Below are 18,685 nucleotides of genomic sequence, written 5' to 3'. Positions count from 1 at the left end.
CCTTCTTATCACCAAAGCGGAAAACACCGCTAGACCGTGATCCAGATCCAGAAGAAGAAGAACCAGATTTCTTGAACGACTGAGACCTAGGGCTCAAAGTACTCGGAGGTCTAGAAGAAAAAATAGCCCTACCACGCTGGAGACTGATCTCTGCCTGGCGACACCGGTTCACTAATCCATCATACGAAGTAGGATTATCACAGACAGTGACTCGATCAAAAATCTCCTGGTTAAGACCCTGGAGGAAATGGTCATACTTGGCCTCAGAACTGCCACTGATATGAGGCGCAAAGGGTAACAACTCGAAGAATTTCTGCTGATACTCATCAACAGACATACTCCCCTGCTTAAGGTTCAGGAGCTCAATCGTCTTCGCCTGGTGAAGGGCTGGAGGAAAATACAGCTGCATGAAAGCCGCACGGAAATCGGCCCAAGTCACCCTACCCTGGGACTGGACTATCGGCGCAGAAGTCGATCGCCACCACTTGCGCGCACGGCCCTCGAGAAGAAAACTAAGGGTCTCCATCTTCTGCTCCTCGGTGCACTGGAATGCACGGAAACAACTCTCCATGCGCTCAATCCAATCCTCAGCATCATCGGGAGTCTCACCACCAACTAAAGGCTTAGGCCCCATCTGAATGAAACGGTGCAAATCAAAACGCCTAGGACCATCCTGACGATGACGATGTTCACGGTGACGCCTACGATCGTCCTGATTACCCCAACGACCTACACTCCCCTGACTACTCTCATCACCAAAGTGGTCAGCCATCGCTACAAGATAGAATAGGGAAAATGGTAAAATGGTCAACGGAAATCCCAAAACAGAATCTATATCCCAAAATCGTAAGCATGCTCTGATACCATAAATGTAGTGACCCGTTCCAGAATCACCTACTAGTTGAAAACTAAGCATGCAATTAACTTAATTAATAAAAATCAGAGATAACAGCGGAAAATACCAACAAATGATAGTTATACAACCCAATCGAAATCAGAACAACTCAAAATATATTCGGTACAACCATATCGAAATAGAATAGTACTGAAAACTAAACCAACCAGATACTCACTGTCCTCCTCCTGCTCTTCCCGAGCTGTCCAACCTGAGGCCTGCCCCGTGGGAATGGGGTGTCCAAGATAAACAAAACCGAGGACGTGAGCAATAAGAACGCCCAGTACAAAAGTATGAGTATACAAACCTATATGAAATGCACATGCTATGATATGATACCAGGGTAGTCAAGAAACAGGAGTAACAAAGGATCTCAAAATGCTCAGTCTAGAGGCGCCAAGTGGATAGTGCCGCGCGGTCCAACCTCTGGGTCACTGCATCCACTGCAAGAACAGACGTGGACCTAAAATGTCCCGGACCACCGAAGCCCTCCCGACCCGTCGGCCACTGTGTACTCTCGGTGTCCATGCGTCCACAAGACAAGACAGGGCTGAGCGGCCCCACAAGATATAGCTTATCTCGAAAGAGATACAGCTCAACAGTAAAGGCTATCTCGAAGGAGATACGGCTCAACATGAAATGCAACGTGCAGTAATAAACGTGACATAATAGCATGCATCATATGACATATATCAATGCACCACATAATCATGCAACACATATAAGAATGTATACTCAACCAGGATATCTCGGATAGTACTTTCGTACCTCTATCACAGCAAGCCTAGCCTTACGCAACACCGCTAATCAGGTCTAGAACAAGCCTACGCATCAAAAGCATACCCAATGAACAATACTACCATGCTCGACTAGCAAAACCAGTACTACCAAAGGTTTAGGGTTTACCTTCGTCCGTCGACAGCCCTTTGATGTCGATTGCCTCGTAACTCAGGCGTCGCTACGCTACCAATCCTGGCAGCTCTTGGCTATCGCTCGACCGACAACTAACCCTAGAAACCTTCTAAACTTCTCAAATATGAGAGACAACTCAAGAATTGTCAATACAAAATGAGGAAATCCGAGCACTATTTATAGGCTATGTTCGGATCCACCGAACCCACTTCGGAACGTCCGAACTCCTACGTGTCCATCAGCTCTTGACACCTCACGATCGGATCCACCGAACCTATACTTCGGAACGTCCGAACTCCCACGTGTCCATCGGCTCTTGACACCTCATGATCGGATCCACCGAACTCACTTCGGAACGTCCGAACTCCCACGTGTCCATAGGCTCTTGACACCTCATGATCGGATCCACCGAACTCACTTCGGATCGTCCGAACTCGTCGGTGCTACCGAACCATCTTCGGTCCGTCCGATCATGACCACGGTCAAAATTACACATTAAACCTTCTTAATCACCATTAATCCGTTAATTACCCAATTTGGAACTCGGGCTACTACATGCTCCCCTTCCTTGCGCACAGAAGAATGTAGTCCTTCTCCAGTCACTTCTTCATCATCAGAGATGTTGATCACTTCCACTTTGTACGTGCTAGTTACACTTACATCTGAAGTTGATTTGTATGTAACAGACATGTTGTTGGTATGCTGCAGAAAGAAGGAAAAAAAGATCAACACATAAGACCTTGCATACAAGACTGTGAGAGAAGAATGTGGACTACTTTATATACCACAAGCACATTAAACATTGTTTACCAACCCAAGAGTAAATGGTTGTCATTCAATAGAGATATAGGATCAATTTGATTTGATATGTCAACATATGTCAACATCTATGCTCATAATGTTTTTTTTGAAAGTGATGAAGGCTACAAAATGTTCTCTGCATTTATTATGTGCAGGTTGATTTGATGCACACTTGGTTAACACAACATTCATGTTCAACCACTACAAAATATTCGGTATAGCACTGCTAATATTAATGACTAGTTGAAGAGCAATTTTTAATTCAAAACACCTTTTACGGATAACATAAAACAACAAACCATTAAAATAGGTTCTCCTACCAATTACCATAAACAATATGATTAATTTTGAAAAATATATCACAAGTTCACCGAAATCTACTGCAGATTGAACAGAAATAATATGAATGGTTACCTAATATACGAAGGTTTTCTCCTCTCCCAAAGTTCAGACTGCTCACCAAATCACCACTGTCGACGGAAAACTGGATCATTGTAGATATAAATCCTCATCCTGTAAACTGTATTCAGGAAAACCAAGAAGGTGTACACTGGAAAATACAGTGATCATATTTGCAAGAAAGTTAGTTCCCCCTTCACATGCTTCTGTTGTGTATATGAGTAAAATAAAATAGGTGGTCTGAAGATCAAACAAACAAATGAACATAAAGTTAGGAGTCATGAAATGCACACAACATATATGTGTCATATGTCAACAGCTATGGAATTACATGTCTTAGAATTGGACAAAACAACTTCCACTCACCAAAAGAATATTTACAAGAAATGCAATATTTCAGAATTTTAGGAGCAGGACTACAATGACGAGGAGAAGAACGCAGATCAACGCGCATATGAACCCAAAACAACAACAAACATGATCACGTGAATAAGGTGTGCTCTTCATGCTATGGTTTTCTAACTCATATCTTGTACGTGAGATGCCACGGTCCATGTCGCATGATTGCTTGCTGCCATGTGGAATAGGTTCTCTCGAAGGACGAGCATGTGGCCCGGAGGATGAGTTCATTGACTCCTTCTTACAAAAGGTTTGAGTACTAGTATGACTGCAAACCTCGTCAAAATTAGTTGAGTTATGTTCAGATGTATACGACTTTTGTTCGGTGGGTGACACATTCCTTCCATGATTTTCAAGATACCAAGAAAAACTGTTCCGATGCTTGAGTCCAGCGGGACAAATATAGTAATAGTGACCTGGACGAGTTGAGTAATCCCCAGCTTTACGTAATATCATTGCACCGTTTCCACAATCGCACAGCGGAGGGGTCTTGAGTTCCATTATACCTGTAAATGGGTACATAAAACTTTAAACTTCGTATACACACTAAGAAATTATACTTACGTTGGATGCTTTAAGCACAATTACGTATAGGAACATCTTTGTTGTAAAATATGTATGAATAATAAATTGTTTTTCCTAACCATAGTGGGAAGAAATTGGATTTCCCAAACGCAATCTATTATCTTTTTCACAAATAGCATTCAAATGCAAAAAAAAAACCCATGTACGTGAAACATCAATGAAACAAGTAATTAACCGGAAAAAATAAAAAAAAGGAACGTAAACATACAAAAAAATACTGTACGCGTTGAAAGCGCAAAACTTTTTCAATTTTTGTTTCTGTCGAAGTCGAAATTAAATGATTACTCGAATAATAATTTCGGAAATTACTCACAACAAAACTTACTGGGAGTTAGATCTTGATTTCTTGCAATGGTCCGAACGACGTTTGTACCTATATATTCTGAGATGAGCTACAAAAAAAAATTAATCAGAATAACACGGATAAAAATTACGGGCAGGTAGATCTTGAATTCTTGCAATGGTCTTGATTTCAGGTGGGTTTCTGCGATGACCTATGAAAATATTTAAACAGAAAACAAGGATCTCACCTTTCCTTTCGTTCTTCAGGGAGGAAGAAAATGTAGATTTTTTCGAAATCGCGTTTGATTCTTTCGCAAACACGCAGTAGGCTGGTTTCTGAGATGACCTGTAAGAAAAAATTTAGCACAATAACACGGATCTCACCTCGCCGGCCGATCTTCACGACCGAAGCACCTGGAGAGGCAACTGGAGAGGCTTCCGAAATCGCACATGTAGTGCGTCTGATTTTTTGGGAAAACAGAGAGTAGGTTGAGGGACAAGTAAACAGTGATGGGAATTACTTTAAAATAAAAGCAAGGGTATTTTGGTCAAAATTAGGTTTGTCAGGTTTTTATCCCTCTTTTTAATTTCACACCAAACATGAAATTACATATCTATCTTTTTACATATATTATCCTATCAAACATTTATCACGCAAATTATCAATCATTCAATTATCACATCCTAAAAACCAAGCGAGCCCTAAGAGTATTATTTTTTATTGTGAATATCGATAGGATTAACCCGTTTCACATATAAAGATTAGTGAAACTATCTCACAAAAACATATTCTTTAAAAAAAATTGAATAATATATATATATATATATATACACATTAACATATATCTTAATTTTGACAAAATATGAGAATTTATATGATTTAATGATATTAAAATAGACAGAAAAACATATGGAAGCACCACTTTTGATGTTGTAAAAATGTTAACAAAATTTAGGATAATAATTAGACGTTCATCTTATGGAAAAGCAAAGAAGAAGTGAAAAAGTAGGGACCCTAAAAAAATCTATTGGATTCCTATGTTTTGGACGCATTGGCGTAAAAAGAGAATGAAATCGGTCAACAAACAGAGATTCATTCGTCATATACAAACAAGTGGCTAGGTTAGGATGATAACTCGGTGGGAGACAGGGAATCCCATGTCCATCCTATTCTTGCTTCGGCCCATTAACTTTTTTGGAAAGCCCACTTTCAAACTTGGAAATGTTTGGTTCATTTTGTGTCTCAATTTTAGTGGTTATAAACATAAAGTTTTTCAAAAATAATAAATAAAATTTGATTATTTATGTAAAAATTGAATTGACTCATTATGTTAAACTTTTCTAAAAGTTATTAAAGCTCAGCAAAATTATTTTTTTCCGATCAAACACGTCATGATAAATATTGAACTGATTAACTATACTATTAATTGAGAAATAAATTACGGAATAACTTGATTATACAGACTGTATGAGGAATTTTTAGCTCACAGTATAATATATGCTCTATATTGTGAAACGGTATCACAAATTTTTATCTTTGAGACGAGTCGACCTACCGATATTCACAATAAAAAGTAATATTCTTATCATAAAAAATAATATTTTTTCATGAATGACTCAAATAAGATATCTGTCTCACAAAATATGACCCGTAAAACCGTCTCACACAAGTTTTTGCCACATACAAAATATCGTCCAAATTATTTTATTTCATAATTGAAGTGTCAACTATCAACTTGAATTTTAATATTTTTTTAATATTCAGCTCGACCATTTTTTTAATATTTCTTATATTTTAATATAAAAATATAAGAAATTCTTTTTTTTTTTCTTTGGGTTGAGAAAAATGAGATTCTAAGAAAAGAAAGACCCCAAATAACGCGAAACCCTCGGTCGAACTAGATTGGAATCCCTCGTGGACAAGAGATTGAGCTTCAAAATAGAATCAACGTAGGATTTTTCGGTATGGCGGATGATACCAAAGGTGAGATTCCAGGAGCTCAGTACGATTTGAATGCCAAGTGGGATGCCTGCATTGATTTGGGCGTTCGTCGCTGTGTTTGCTCTTCACTCGCTGGTGCTTTTACCGGGCTTCTTCTCTTTCGTGAGTGTTTTATCTTTTCTGATTATTTTTTTTAATCTTGATTCATGAATTTTGATGTCCTTTCGTTTTCAAGCTTAGAATTCATCGAATTTTCGTTTTCCTGAGTCGGGTGGGTGGATCATATTCTTTGGGGAGGTATGATTTTTTTAACCACGTTTTATTAATGTCTAAATTGTTGTAGAAGTAGATGGGGAATGTGGGGTTGACTGAAATTGTGTCAATCAGTGCCTTGAAATGAAAGCCGTAGGGACAACCTCTTTTAACTGTGAGTGTTTTTCCAAGATGCCAGTCTCTCTTCTTTTCTTGTTAATTTTGTTTGTGATTTTTTTCAGCTTTTGAAAGGAACTGGAGTTAGAATTTTTCTCTGTTATATGATATGGATTGTAGAAGCGTCTCACCCTTTCTTGTGTCTGAATTTGAAAGTATTTCCTTCACCATGTATGCACAATGTATGTTGTTAAACTTGTGATGTGGTGATCTTCTAGACCTCGGCTTCGGGATACTTCCTGCAGTGCTTTATGAAGTTTTGGTAAATGAGACTTTAGTTTAGAGAATTGGTAGCCAATACAAATATTGGGCGATATCGAATTCAACATATTAATTGTATTGAGGTTCTTCTGACCTATCAATGCATTTGAGTGATCTATCGTTTCGAATGTTGCATCAGGTAGTCCTGTAACGCGCTGGGTATCTGTAGCTTTCGGTGCTGGAGTGGGGGTTGGTTCTGCATACTCAGAGTGCTCTCAGAAATTGTATAAATCTCCTGTGAAATTTACTTCCGGCATTTCTGACACTTCCCCTGCAAAGGTGAGTATGTTCTTATTGATGCTGTTCAGCTGTTTCTCTTTTGTTTAGGTAAGGGGGAGAATGGGGTTAAGTTGGTCACTGCTGCCATTTAAATGGCAAATTGGTACGGTGACATGAATCTCGAGTTTTAAAAAGTGTGAACTGTATAATAGTCTTGTAGGTATGTGTGTGCTTACCTAGGATGGGTAAATTCGATTCAGAGCTTTGTCTTAAGTGTCCAACTAGTGAGGATGTAATGTAATTTGTTTATCGGAATGATATTTTTTTGGCTATGTGAAATAACAACCTCCCAGCTTCATGTTGTAGAGATATGACTCACCTTAATCACCGTCCCGCCTGGGAACTGATGTTTAAACCATCAGTTGATCCAGAATCTTTAATCTTGTGCTTGTATTTTGTTTTTAAATTATCCCGCTGCTGTTGTTTGATTTGTATATTGCTCTCCTATCGTAGTTTTTTTTCCATCACATGCTTTTATAGCTCAAACTGTATTTATTCATTTTCCATCTTCAGAAGCAAGCAATGTGTGGTAAAGAATTTGCATTTTTTATATATTGCAGGCTGGAGAAGAGTGAAGACATTATTTATTGGCAAAATTTCCATTTTTGGAGCATTTGTTCTCTCATAACTTTTGAGCACAAAGAACTCAATCTCTATCTTTTGCAAGCCTATACCAGTGGAGTGGAATAGGAAAAAGGTGGAAGATAAATAATTGTTTTGGCATAAGGAGACTGATGTTTGTCTATGGCTTTGTGGTTGCAATATAAGTGGATGCCTCTCTTTCGGTATATCTTATATTAGACAATGGAATTGCTTACATACGTACTCAAAATATTTGTCCGAATGGCTATACTTTTAGAAAAATAACGAGCTACGAAAAGATTCATTTATTTATTGAATAAATTTCGTATGAAGTGGCATAAACCTATCCCCCAGACCCAAAATGAGGGAGAAATGTGAGTTCGAACCTATGCCAAAGATTCCAATATTGAATAAATGCTATTATCACTTGCATTCGTACTTTGGACTAAATCTGTTGCGTTCTGTACCTAATATTTTCTTATTTTCCTCCATCTTCGACCTCCATCTGCATGGTTTCGAGGAACTTTAGCATGCTCTCCAGGCCTTTCTCATCTAGAAAGTAAAAATAATTATTTTGGTCATCAGAAAAAAACAATCTTCATGTTTCGATTACCAGGAAACAAAAAGTAAGAATTATTACCAAATCTTGGTATTGTGTGGCCCTTTGGATGGTGGATCACCACGGGTTCGACAAAGGACTCCAGGAGCTCGGTTCCATGTGGCTTCAAGAAATCTGTTTCCCCTGATTTAAATGGAAATCAAACATACTGTAAATTTCCTTACAAACACCGAGGCGAGGCCTGATAATTCTCAGCTGATGCACACCATAACCATACTAAAATTTTTCTATGTCAAATGGTTTGGCTTCAGGCTTAGATAAGTAGCATTAAAATCGTCGATGGTTCACTCATAGAAAACTTAAAGAAATGGAATTCCAGGTTCGTGAAAATCCTTGAATTTAAAATATTTACTTCATTCAAAAAAGCACTAGAATTTCTCATTTTATCATTATCTCTACCCACTCTGTCCACCGGTAGATTTCTAAAACAAAGTTGGAAGTCCCCCAGAATTCCTTTCAGATTTTAACCCCAAAATCTCAAGATGAAACAACTCGTCACCATGTAGATGAGATTGTGCTAGAATTCGTCTATTCAAGCTGTTTCCGACCATTCGAGCTTCAAATTGACCACTGGTCTGTACTGGTGGAACACTTGAGAGTGCAGACTCTACTGGCTGTGTGTCGGACTCTATCTCAAAGTTTACTCTACCATGCATAAGCATATTATTGTTCAAAGTTTTGTTTGATATTTTACTTCAGTTACGATATTTAGTTGTTGTTAACTTTAGAAGTGACTTCTGATTCAAGCAACATCAGTTCCATCTCACAAACCCCAATCCTTTTTGTGTCCATATCAGCTAATCATGGAGAAAAGCTGGAGAAGTTCAAAGGGTTGAACTTCAAAAAAGGCAAAGCTTCCAAAGTCTAATATCTTTAAGAGGATACCACAAATCTTCACATGTCGATTATCTATAAAGAACCAAGAATATTTTGACAGTAAAAGAAGCCAACTACAGAACAGTTCACATTAAATATTTGACTTGTTCCGTAGCAAAATCATCCAAAGCCAGAAAAGAATACTCAGCAACAAGCAAGAAGACAGAGAATTATATTGAATTACCTAAGAAGTGAACAGATGGGCATTGGATTAGTGATGAATATGCCTTTTCAACCACTGACGGATTCTTGAACTTAGCTCCCCCAATTATTACCACAAATTTTATCTTCGGTACCTTTGTAAGACAAACACCCTGCAAAGCAATATCAGTCCATACCAGCAAATTAAATAAAAAACAATAATCTTCTTTATCCCACCAATTCTCCTGAACAAATCAAGGTAAGAAACGTGGCCTAAGACGGGGAAGATTTACTTACATTAGCTTGTAATCCAGGCAATGCAGCTGATAAAATTGCTCCCTGAATTGTTTAAAACCAAATCAGAGGATGCCATAAAGCCAACAAGTTCAATACACAAGATCATATTGTCATATTACTTCAGTTTACCAATATTTTTCATCTTTACTCAAAACATGAAAAGATGAAGATACCAGAGATTAATAGAAGTAAAGATACCTGCGAGAAACCAAGAAGACCGTCAAAAGGTCCATGTTTAATCATGCATTCCTCTATATAAGCAAGACACTCATCAAAATTCTGATATTCTAAAAACTCCTGAAATTTCAGACAAAAAATAACAATTGATAATCCAAAACCCAAGTGAAACAGCATCAGAAAAGCCTAAAACTTGATAGGAACACAAAAGATTATCCAAAAACAGACCTTATTGAACTGGAACCACTCAAAATATGGAGGATCAAAAATCCCTTCAACGTCAGATTTCCCCTGGCAGGGAAAGGGGGCATCCACACAAACAAGATCCAAATTTTCCAGCACGGATTCCGGCCACTTTCCGGTGACCTGTTTCCTGATTATTTCGCCGCTGGTTCGAAACCCATGAAGGCATAACAATCGGAGCTTCCTCTTGCCATGAATGCCGCCTCCTTCGCTGCCCATTTCCCCAAAGAACACAACTTTCTTTCCCTTTTTCTTCTTCCTAGTCTCTTTACTTTTGCCACGCCATTCAAAAATTCCCAATTATATTGTATATATAGGTGCGTATATAGATAGATAGACGCGTCAACCAATGATTCGAATGAATGGTCTCAAGTTCAACAGACGGTCGGCTGATACTCTCTACGCGTGAAGAATGGCAACCAAAAAATTGGGTAAAAGTAGCACGTGCATTTGGTAGATTCATTATACAAGAAAAATATCTTTTCTAGCCCGCAAATTTTTCCAACAAACGTCATTCGTTACTATTTATGGTTTTTGGTTTTTTTTTTAACCGGACCGAACCAAACCTGATACCCTTGAAAGGGCCCGGGTCAGAAGTCTCATGGCATGGCTCGTGTGAGAACCAAGGGACCGGGTATTTCCTACATGACCCGAGATGATTAACTAGGACCCGGGTTCTCATGTCAAAGCCGAGGGCTCAATACCCCATTAACTTCCTTAGAGGATCTTATAGATTATAGGGAAGAAAGGGACCGGGCGGAGAGTCAACGTCCTTTAGTCTGAACGTATCCCCGAAAATATGGAGAAGAAAGGGACTGGACGGCAGTCAACATCCCTTATTCTTGGAGTACTCACGAAGCTATTGAGAAGCAGCTGTGAAGAAATCTAGAGGTTTATGTGGATGACGTTCTGGGAAAATCAAAGGAGGGGGCTAGAATCTCTTCATTCGCAAGCATTCATAGATATTTACTCAAGTTTTCTTCCTTGACAACCCTGCTGACTTAAGCATCAGACTGGTCACGCCGGACACCCCTCCGGCGCCCATTCACGAGTTCCTTTCATTGTTTGCAGGTCGCAGTGGAAGCCATTTACCTTGTTCAATTTCCTAAACAACACTATAAATTTTTGATTTGATCCGATGGAGCACCCGACCCTGCTCACCCATTTCACTCGGATCGTATCATTGGCGCCGTCTGTGGGAACTTGAGACTAAGGCGTTGATATGGCTCACACGAGGAAGACTAACCAGAATACTTCCCGGGTTCAAGGAGCCGATGCAAATCATTCAAGACAGGAGGATGCTCCTCCTGATCTTATTACTATGACTCCAGCGGAGTTGGATAAGCGTATTAATGAAGCCGTAGAGAAAGCTATGGCTAGGCGGGAAGCTTCCCACCATGATATACCACTCGAGAAGGAACCAGAAAAAGAGCAGGAGCAGCAGCAGGAATTGAGGGAGGAGGAGAAGAGGGGAGAAGTGGAGGAATCCTCTGCTGGATCTAAGTCACCAACGATAGTCGAGGAGATGTTGGAGTTAAAACAGAAAATGAAAGTCTTGGAAGGACAGCTGGAAAATCGTGGAACTTCTCGAGTGTCTGTCAAGGGACGCCCGTTTGCCGAGGCAATCATTCGGGAACCTCTTCCCGGGAACTTTAAGTCTGCCAAAGTAGGAACGTATGATGGAAACGAAGATCCAGAGGAACATTTGGCCAGATTCGAGAATATGGCTATGTTGCATTGCTACACCGATAGGATCAAGTGTAAAGTGTTTTTGACTACGCTGGTAGATTCGGCTCAAAGATGGTTTGATGGGTTGGCTCCATTGAGTATTAAATCGTTTGACGATTTTCAGAAAATCTTTTTGCATCATTTCAGTAGCAGCAAAAAGTATAAGAAAACTGCTTTCAGTTTGTTCGAAGTAAGGCAAGACCCGGAGGAGAGTCTGAGAATGTATATTAAGAGGTTTAATAAAGTGGCTTTGGATGTGCCTACTTGTGCTGTGGAGACAAAAACTACTGCCTTCACTCAAGGTTTGAAAGAGAGTGAGTTTTTCAAATCGTTAACAAAGAAAGTGCCTGAGGACTTTGAAGATTTGTTATCTCGGGCAGAAAAATACATTAATATGGAGGAAGCCCAGAGGCAAAAGAGGGAAGCCATCAGAAAGGAGAGAGGGGACCGGGCATCTAAGCCCGAGGAGAGAGGACCAAGGCGGAGTAATCCAGGGCACTTTTCCCAGCACGTGCCTCTGAAAATTATCCGGGAGAGAGAGGTACAGGAATGCAGTAGGGACCCAGTTCCCGATCACCCGTTGTCTCAGCCCGAGAGAAGTGGATTTTGTACTAGGCACGGGGTATGTCAGCACAGTACGGAGAATTGCAAGGCCTTAAAGAGAAATTATGTTCCACCCACCAGTCAAGGATATAATCAATTGGTCAAGAGGTCGAGAGGTCCACTCTGGACACCTCGACCACCAATGCCTAACACCCGGATAACGCGAGAAATAGCCCGAGGAACGCTGTGGGTAGGAGGAGGGAGCCGGAGCCCGAGAAGAAAAGATCTTCCTCCCCTGCGGCGGGACTGATCAAAATGATTTCGGGAGGATCTACTGATGGAGATTCAAATCGAGCCAGGAAGTCGAGAAGTAGGCGAGAGTGTATAGAGGTGGAAGGATCTAGGAGAAACGAGGCCGTGATCAGTTTTGGTCCGGAAGATCTAAGGGGAGTAAACATGCCACACAACGATGCTCTGGTCATCCAAGCCCGGGTGGCCAACTACGACATTTTGAGAGTTTTTGTGGATTCAGGCAGTTCAGTCAATGTGATTTTTAAAGATGCCTTAGCCCAGATGGATTTGCAAGGGTTTAAGTTGGAGGTTGTGGAGACTGCCCTTTTTGGTTTTGCTGGACACGCGGTTTATCCGGAGGGAGAAATTGTTCTGCCACTCACTCTAGGCTCCCGAGATGTCAAGAAAACAGTCATGACCACCTTCACAGTGATAGATTCCCCCTCATCTTACAATATCATTCTGGGGAGGCCGGCCATGAATGAGTTGAGGGCAGTACCATCTACTTACCATCAAAAGATCAAATTTCCAGTGGGCAGTCAAGTAGGAGAGGTCCGTGGAGATCAACCTTCTTCCCGAAAGTGTTATGTGGAGGGTATCCGGGCAGATCAAGGCAAGTCTAGAAAGGAGGGAAAGAAAGCCAAGATGGGGGAAGTAAGGGGAAGGATGGTGGAGGAGGGGGAAGTACACTTTGTGGCAGAAGAGGAGCAGGAGGCAGTGGAGATAGGACCAGGCCAACAGATCCGGGTAGCTCGGGACCTCAATATATCTATCCGGGTCAGTTTACTTAAATGTTTAAAGACTAATATTCATGTGTTTGCCTGGTCCCAGGAGGAACTAACAGGGATTTCACCCCTGATATCTGAGCATCAATTAAACATTCTCCCGGGAGCTCACCCGATCAAACAGAAGAAGAGACACTTTGGTCCCGAGAAAGACAAAGTTATTGATGAACAGGTGAAAGAGTTGCTGCAAGCCGGCCACATCCGGGAGATACAATTTCCTACCTGGCTCTCGAATGTGGTGCTGGTACCCAAAGCCGCCGGGAAATGGAGGATGTGTGTTGATTTCCGGGACCTAAATAAAGCCTGTCCAAAAGATCATTACCCATTGCCCCGGATTGATCAGTTGGTGGATTCCACCTCAGGCTTCGAACTGCTCAGTTTCATGGATGTCTATCAGGGATATCATCAAATTCCTTTGGCAAAAAATGATCAAGAAAATGCCAGCTTTATCACCTCGGGAGGTACATTTTGTTATGTTGTAATGCCTTTCGGGTTGAAAAATGCAGGGGCCACGTATCAACGTTTAATGAATAAAGTCTTTGAGAAGCAGCTGGGAAGAAATCTAGAGGTTTATGTGGATGACATTCTGGGAAAATCAAAGGAGGGAGCTAGAATCTCTTCATTCGCAAGCATTCATAGATATTTACTCAAGTTTTCTTCCTTGACAACCCTGCTGACTTAAGCATCGGAGTGGTCACGCCGGACACCCCTCCGACGCCCATTCACGAGTTCCTTTCATTGTTTGCAGGTCGCAGTGGAAGCCATTTACCTTGTTCAATTTCCTAAACAACACTATAAATTTTTGATTTGATCCGGTGGATCACCCGACCCTGCTCAATCAAGAAAAATTAAAATCCGTGCTATGTATGCCTTCTCCTCGATCTGTCAAAGAAGTGCAGAAGTTGACCGGGAGGATTGCCTCTTTATCTCGGTTTATATCCCGGTCAGCCAACAGAAGTTATCCTTTCTTTCAGGTTCTCAGAAAAGCCCAGAAGTTCGGCTGGGATGATAAGTGTGAGCAGGCTTTCCAGGATCTGAAAAATCATTTGGCTGAGCTCCCGGTGTTGGTAAAACCCGAGCCCGGGGATAAATTATTTGTGTATTTGTCCACCACAGAGTATGCCGTTAGCTCAGTGTTAATCAAGGAAGAAGATTCTGACCAGAACCCTGTTTACTATGTTAGTCATGCCCTGAGAGGTCCCGAGCTACGGTACAGTGAAGTGGAGAAGGTGGCCCTGGCTTTGGTTGTGACTGCTCGGAAGTTGCGGCCTTATTTTCTATCACATCCCATTATCGTCCTTACTAACAGCCCGCTTGGAAGAATTATGACTCATTCAGAAGTGTCCAGGCGGATGATTAAATGGAATGTGGAATTGGGGGAGTACGATATTGAGTACAAACCCCGGGTGGCCATAAAAGTGCAGGCTTTATCCGATTTCCTATCTGAGATGATTCGACCAGCTGAGGAAGAAAGATGGAGAGTGTTTGTGGATGTGGCTTCTTGCCTGGCTGGATGCGGAGTCGGAGTGGTGATAATCTCCCCATCGGGAGAGAAGATTAAGTTGGCAGTAAAAATTGATTCCCGGGTGACGAATAATGAAGCAGAATATGAGGCTGTTCTAGCCGGTATCCGAGCTACCCGGGAGATTGGAGCGACCAGAATTATATTATACTCTGATTCACAGTTGATCACTCAGCAGATAAAGGGTACGTATGAAGTCAAGGATGACAGGATGCTCAAATATTTGCACCTCATCAAAGCCCAGACAGAAGTGTTCGTGGGTTGGAGTATTGAGCAAATACCCCGAGAGGAGAATGGAGAAGCAGATGCCTTAGCGAAAATGGCCGCCTCTTTATCAGAAGACAGAACCCGGGAAGTTCTATTTATTTCCCGAGTAGTTTTAGCCATCGAAGAGGAAGAGATGTTGACAGTGCCGGAGGATTCATGGATGGCTCCTTTGATAAAATTCATCCGGGACGGTGAATTGCCCGAGGAGAAAGCTCGAGCACAGAAGATAAAAAGACAAGCTCCCAGGTTTGTTCTCTTAAATGATGTTCTATACCGGAGATCATTCCAGGGACCATTATTGAAGTGTTTAAGCGGGGAGGAAGTAATTTATGTTCTTCGAGAGATTCATGAAGGATGCTGTGGTGAGCATTTGGGAGGAACATCTTTGGCTCGAAAAGCGATGCTAGCCGGATTCTGGTGGCCGACTCTTCATGTAGTAGCCTGAATTCCAAATTGGGTAATTAACGGATTAATGGTGATTAAGAAGGTTTAATGTGTAATTTTGACCATGGTCATGATCGGACGGACCGAAGATGGTTCGGTAGCACCGAAGAGTTCGGACGATCCGAAGTGGGTTCGGTGGATCCGATCATGAGGTGTCAAGAGTTGATCGACACGTCAGTTTGCATGCAAGTTCGGATGATCCGAAGTGTAGGTTCGGTGGATCCGATCATGAGGTGTCAAGAGCCGATGGACACGTAGGAGTTCGGACGTTCCGAAGTGTGTTCGGTGGATCCGAACATAGCCTATAAATAGTGCTCGGAATTCCTCATTTTGGATTGCAAATTCTTGAAGTTGTGTCTCCTAGTTGAGAGGTTTGGAAGGTTTCTAGGGTTAGTTGTTGGTCGAGCGATAGCCAAGAGCTGCCAGGATTGGTAGCGTAGCGACGCCTGAGTTACGAGGCAATTGACATCAAAGGGCTGTCGACGGACGAAGGTAAACCCTAAACCTTTGGTATTACTGGTTTTGCTAGTCGAGCATGGTAGTATTGTTCATTGGGTATGCTTTTGATGCGTAGGCTTGTTCTAGACCTGATTAGCGGTGTTGCGTAAGGCTAGGCTTGCTGTGATAGAGGTACGAAAGTACTATCCGAGATATCCTGGTCGAGTATACATTCTTATATGTGTTGCATGATTATGTGGTGCATTGATATATGTCATATAATGCATGCTATTATGTCACGCTGTATGATGCATGTTGCATTTCATGTTGAGCCGTATCTCCTTCGAGATAGCCTTTACTGTTGAGCTGTATCTCTTTCGAGATAAGCTATATCTTGTGGGGCCGCTCAGCCCTGTCTTGTCTTGTGGACGCATGGACACCGAGAGTACACAGTGGCCGACGGGTCGGGAGGGCTTCGGTGATCCGGGACATTTTAGGTCCACGTCTGTTCTTGCAGTGGATGCAGTGACCCAGAGGTAGTACCGCGCGGCACTATCCACTTGGCGCCTCTAGACTGAGCATTTTGAGATCCTTTGTTACTCCTGTTTCTTGACTACCCTGGTATCATATCATAGCATGTGCATTTCATATAGGCTTGTATACTCATGCTTTTGTACTGGGCGTTCTTATCGCTCACGTCCTCGGTTTTGTTTATCTTGGACACCCCATTCCCACGGGGCAGGCCTCAGGTTGGACAGCTCAGGAGGAGGAGGAGGAGGACGTTGAGTAGCTGGTTGGTTTAGTTCTTCGGTATCTTTTTGATTCGATATGGTTGTACCGTATATTTCCTTTTAGTTTAGTTGTCCTGGATTTTCGATTGGGTTGTATAACTATCTTTTGGTGACAGTTTTTCCGCCTTTAATTCTGATTGTTTTTAATTAAGTTAATCGCATGCTTAGTTCTTGATTAGTAGATGATTCTGGAACGGGTCACTACATTTATGGTATCAGAGCATGCTTACGATTTTGGGATATAGATTCTGTTTTGGGATTTTCGTTGACCATTTTACCATTTTCCCCATTCTATCTTGTAGCGATGGCTGACCACTTTGGTGATGAGAGTAGTCAGGGAAGTGTAGGTCGTTGGGGTGACCAGGACGATCGTAGGCGTCATCGTGAACATCGTCATCGTCGGGATGGTCCTAGGCGTTTTGATTTGCACCGTTTCATTCAGATGGGGCCTAAGCCTTTAGTCGGCGGTGAGACTCCCGATGATGCTGAAGATTGGTTAGAGCGCATGGAGAGTTGTTTCCGTGCATTCCAGTGCACCGAGGAGCAGAGGATGGAGACCCTTAGTTTTCTTCTCGAGGGCCGTGCGCGCAAGTGGTGGCGATCGACTTCTGCGCCGATAGTCCAGTCTCAGGGTAGGGTGATCTGGGCCGATTTCCGTGCAGCTTTCATGCAGCTGTATTTTCCTCCAGCCCTTCGCCAGGCAAAGACGATTGAGCTCCTGAATCTTAAGCAGGGGAGTATGTCTGTTGATGAATATCAGCAGAAGTTCTTCGAGTTGTTACCCTTTGCCCCTCATATCAGTGGCAGTTCTGAGGCCAAGTATGACCATTTCCTCCAGGGTCTTAACCAGGAGATTTTTGATCGAGTCACTGTCTGTGATAATCCTACTTCTTATGATGGGTTAGTGAACCGGTGTCGCCAGGCAGAGATCAGTCTCCAGCGTGGTAGGGCTATTCTTTCTTCTAGACCTCCGAGTACTTTGAGCCCTCGATCTCAGTCTTTCAAGAAATCTGGTTCTTCTTCTTCTGGATCTGGATCACGGTCTAGCGGTGTTTTCCGCTTTGGTAAGAAGAAGGTTTCTTGTGTGCATTGTGGGAAGAACCATCCATCGGAGCAATGCCGATCAGCCGCGGGAGCTTGTTTTCAGTGCGGAGAGATGGGTCATCTCAAGAAGAATTGTCCTCAGTTGCGAGGTGGAGCAGGATCTGGTTCCGGATCTCAGACGACTGTACAGCAGAGGAGGCAGGGTCAGGCAGTGGGTAGTTCAAATCTTCGACCTCGTGCCCAAGGTCAGGTTTTTGCGCTGAACCAGGATCAGGCTGCAGATGAAACGGAGAGAGTCATAGCAGGTACTTTTCGTTTATGCGGTATTCCTGCTTTTGTTCTTATTGATACCGGAGCATCACATTCATTCATTTCTGCACGATTTGTTAAGCGTCATAAGTTACCATATGTTTCTCTAGACGTCATTCTTTCCGTTTCTACCCCGATGGGTCATTCGGTGTTAGCGAAGCGTCTAGTGATGGGTTGTCCCTTAGATTTTGAGGGTAACGAATTGATTGCGAATCTTATGATCTTGGAGATGGAAGATTTTGATTGTATTCTAGGTATAGACCTATTGACTACCTACCGAGCTACCGTGGATTGTTACCAGAAGCTTGTTCAGTTTCGTACGACTGAGAGCTCTAGTTGGTTTTTCTATGGTGAGGGAGCGCGACCTCCGATGCCAGTGGTATCTGCTCTGAAAGCCTGTCGTG

At 42.1% G+C, this 18,685-nt stretch overlaps 3 protein-coding genes and 2 long non-coding RNA genes across 5 annotated transcripts; 2 read left to right on the top strand and 3 right to left on the bottom strand.

Annotated features, from left to right (window-relative positions):
* Positions 1-3,358: 3,358 nt before the first annotated feature.
* Positions 3,359-4,707, bottom strand: LOC140819010 (uncharacterized). Its single transcript, XR_012115185.1, has 3 exons — positions 4,522-4,707; positions 4,317-4,383; positions 3,359-3,912 (listed from the first exon to the last, which is right to left on the bottom strand). It is a non-coding gene; the product is annotated as an uncharacterized lncRNA (long non-coding RNA).
* Positions 4,708-6,100: 1,393 nt separating this feature from the next.
* Positions 6,101-7,989, top strand: LOC140819478 (MICOS complex subunit MIC10-like). The gene is made up of 3 exons (XM_073179596.1): positions 6,101-6,377; positions 7,045-7,184; positions 7,745-7,989. The coding sequence occupies exons 1-3, from the start codon at positions 6,239-6,241 to the stop codon at positions 7,757-7,759; spliced, it is 294 nt and encodes a 97-aa protein (XP_073035697.1). The 5' UTR covers positions 6,101-6,238; the 3' UTR covers positions 7,760-7,989.
* Positions 6,745-7,130, bottom strand: LOC140819479 (uncharacterized). Its single transcript, XR_012115227.1, has 2 exons — positions 7,000-7,130; positions 6,745-6,883 (listed from the first exon to the last, which is right to left on the bottom strand). It is a non-coding gene; the product is annotated as an uncharacterized lncRNA (long non-coding RNA).
* A 67-nt stretch (positions 7,990-8,056) lies between the features above and the next one.
* LOC140819477 (uncharacterized) lies at positions 8,057-10,521 on the bottom strand. The gene is made up of 6 exons (XM_073179594.1): positions 10,105-10,521; positions 9,898-9,996; positions 9,700-9,741; positions 9,446-9,575; positions 8,407-8,508; positions 8,057-8,318 (listed from the first exon to the last, which is right to left on the bottom strand). Exons 1-6 carry the CDS (start codon positions 10,336-10,338, stop codon positions 8,245-8,247), a joined length of 681 nt encoding a protein of 226 aa, XP_073035695.1. The 5' UTR covers positions 10,339-10,521; the 3' UTR covers positions 8,057-8,244.
* Positions 10,522-12,705: 2,184 nt separating this feature from the next.
* Positions 12,706-14,272, top strand: LOC140820136 (uncharacterized). The gene is made up of 4 exons (XM_073180459.1): positions 12,706-13,428; positions 13,513-13,927; positions 13,973-14,117; positions 14,215-14,272. The coding sequence occupies exons 1-4, from the start codon at positions 12,706-12,708 to the stop codon at positions 14,270-14,272; spliced, it is 1,341 nt and encodes a 446-aa protein (XP_073036560.1).
* Positions 14,273-18,685: the final 4,413 nt, after the last annotated feature.

This window comes from Primulina eburnea, chromosome 18, assembly GCF_022965805.1.
Source record: "Primulina eburnea isolate SZY01 chromosome 18, ASM2296580v1, whole genome shotgun sequence".
NCBI classification, from domain to species: Eukaryota; Viridiplantae; Streptophyta; class Magnoliopsida; order Lamiales; family Gesneriaceae; genus Primulina; species Primulina eburnea.
Note: the sequence above shows the minus strand (reverse complement) of the source record. Positions and strands in the feature narration are given on the sequence as shown.

Excerpts from the sequence above, each read along its gene's own strand:
- LOC140819478 (XM_073179596.1), top strand. The coding sequence starts at position 6,239 with ATGGCGGATGATACCAAAGGTGAGATTCCAGGAGCTCAGTACGATTTG. Across the intron at positions 6,378-7,044 it reads TACCGGGCTTCTTCTCTTTC|GTAGTCCTGTAACGCGCTGG; the intron begins GTGAGTGTTTTA and ends ATGTTGCATCAG.
- LOC140819477 (XM_073179594.1), bottom strand. The coding sequence starts at position 10,338 with ATGGGCAGCGAAGGAGGCGGCATTCATGGCAAGAGGAAGCTCCGATTG. Across the intron at positions 9,997-10,104 it reads AGTGGTTCCAGTTCAATAAG|GAGTTTTTAGAATATCAGAA; the intron begins GTCTGTTTTTGG and ends CTGAAATTTCAG. Across the intron at positions 8,319-8,406 it reads CCACACAATACCAAGATTTG|ATGAGAAAGGCCTGGAGAGC; the intron begins GTAATAATTCTT and ends TTTACTTTCTAG.
- LOC140820136 (XM_073180459.1), top strand. The coding sequence starts at position 12,706 with ATGATTTCGGGAGGATCTACTGATGGAGATTCAAATCGAGCCAGGAAG. Across the intron at positions 13,429-13,512 it reads GACCAGGCCAACAGATCCGG|GAGGAACTAACAGGGATTTC; the intron begins GTAGCTCGGGAC and ends GCCTGGTCCCAG. Across the intron at positions 13,928-13,972 it reads CAGCTTTATCACCTCGGGAG|GGGCCACGTATCAACGTTTA; the intron begins GTACATTTTGTT and ends TGAAAAATGCAG.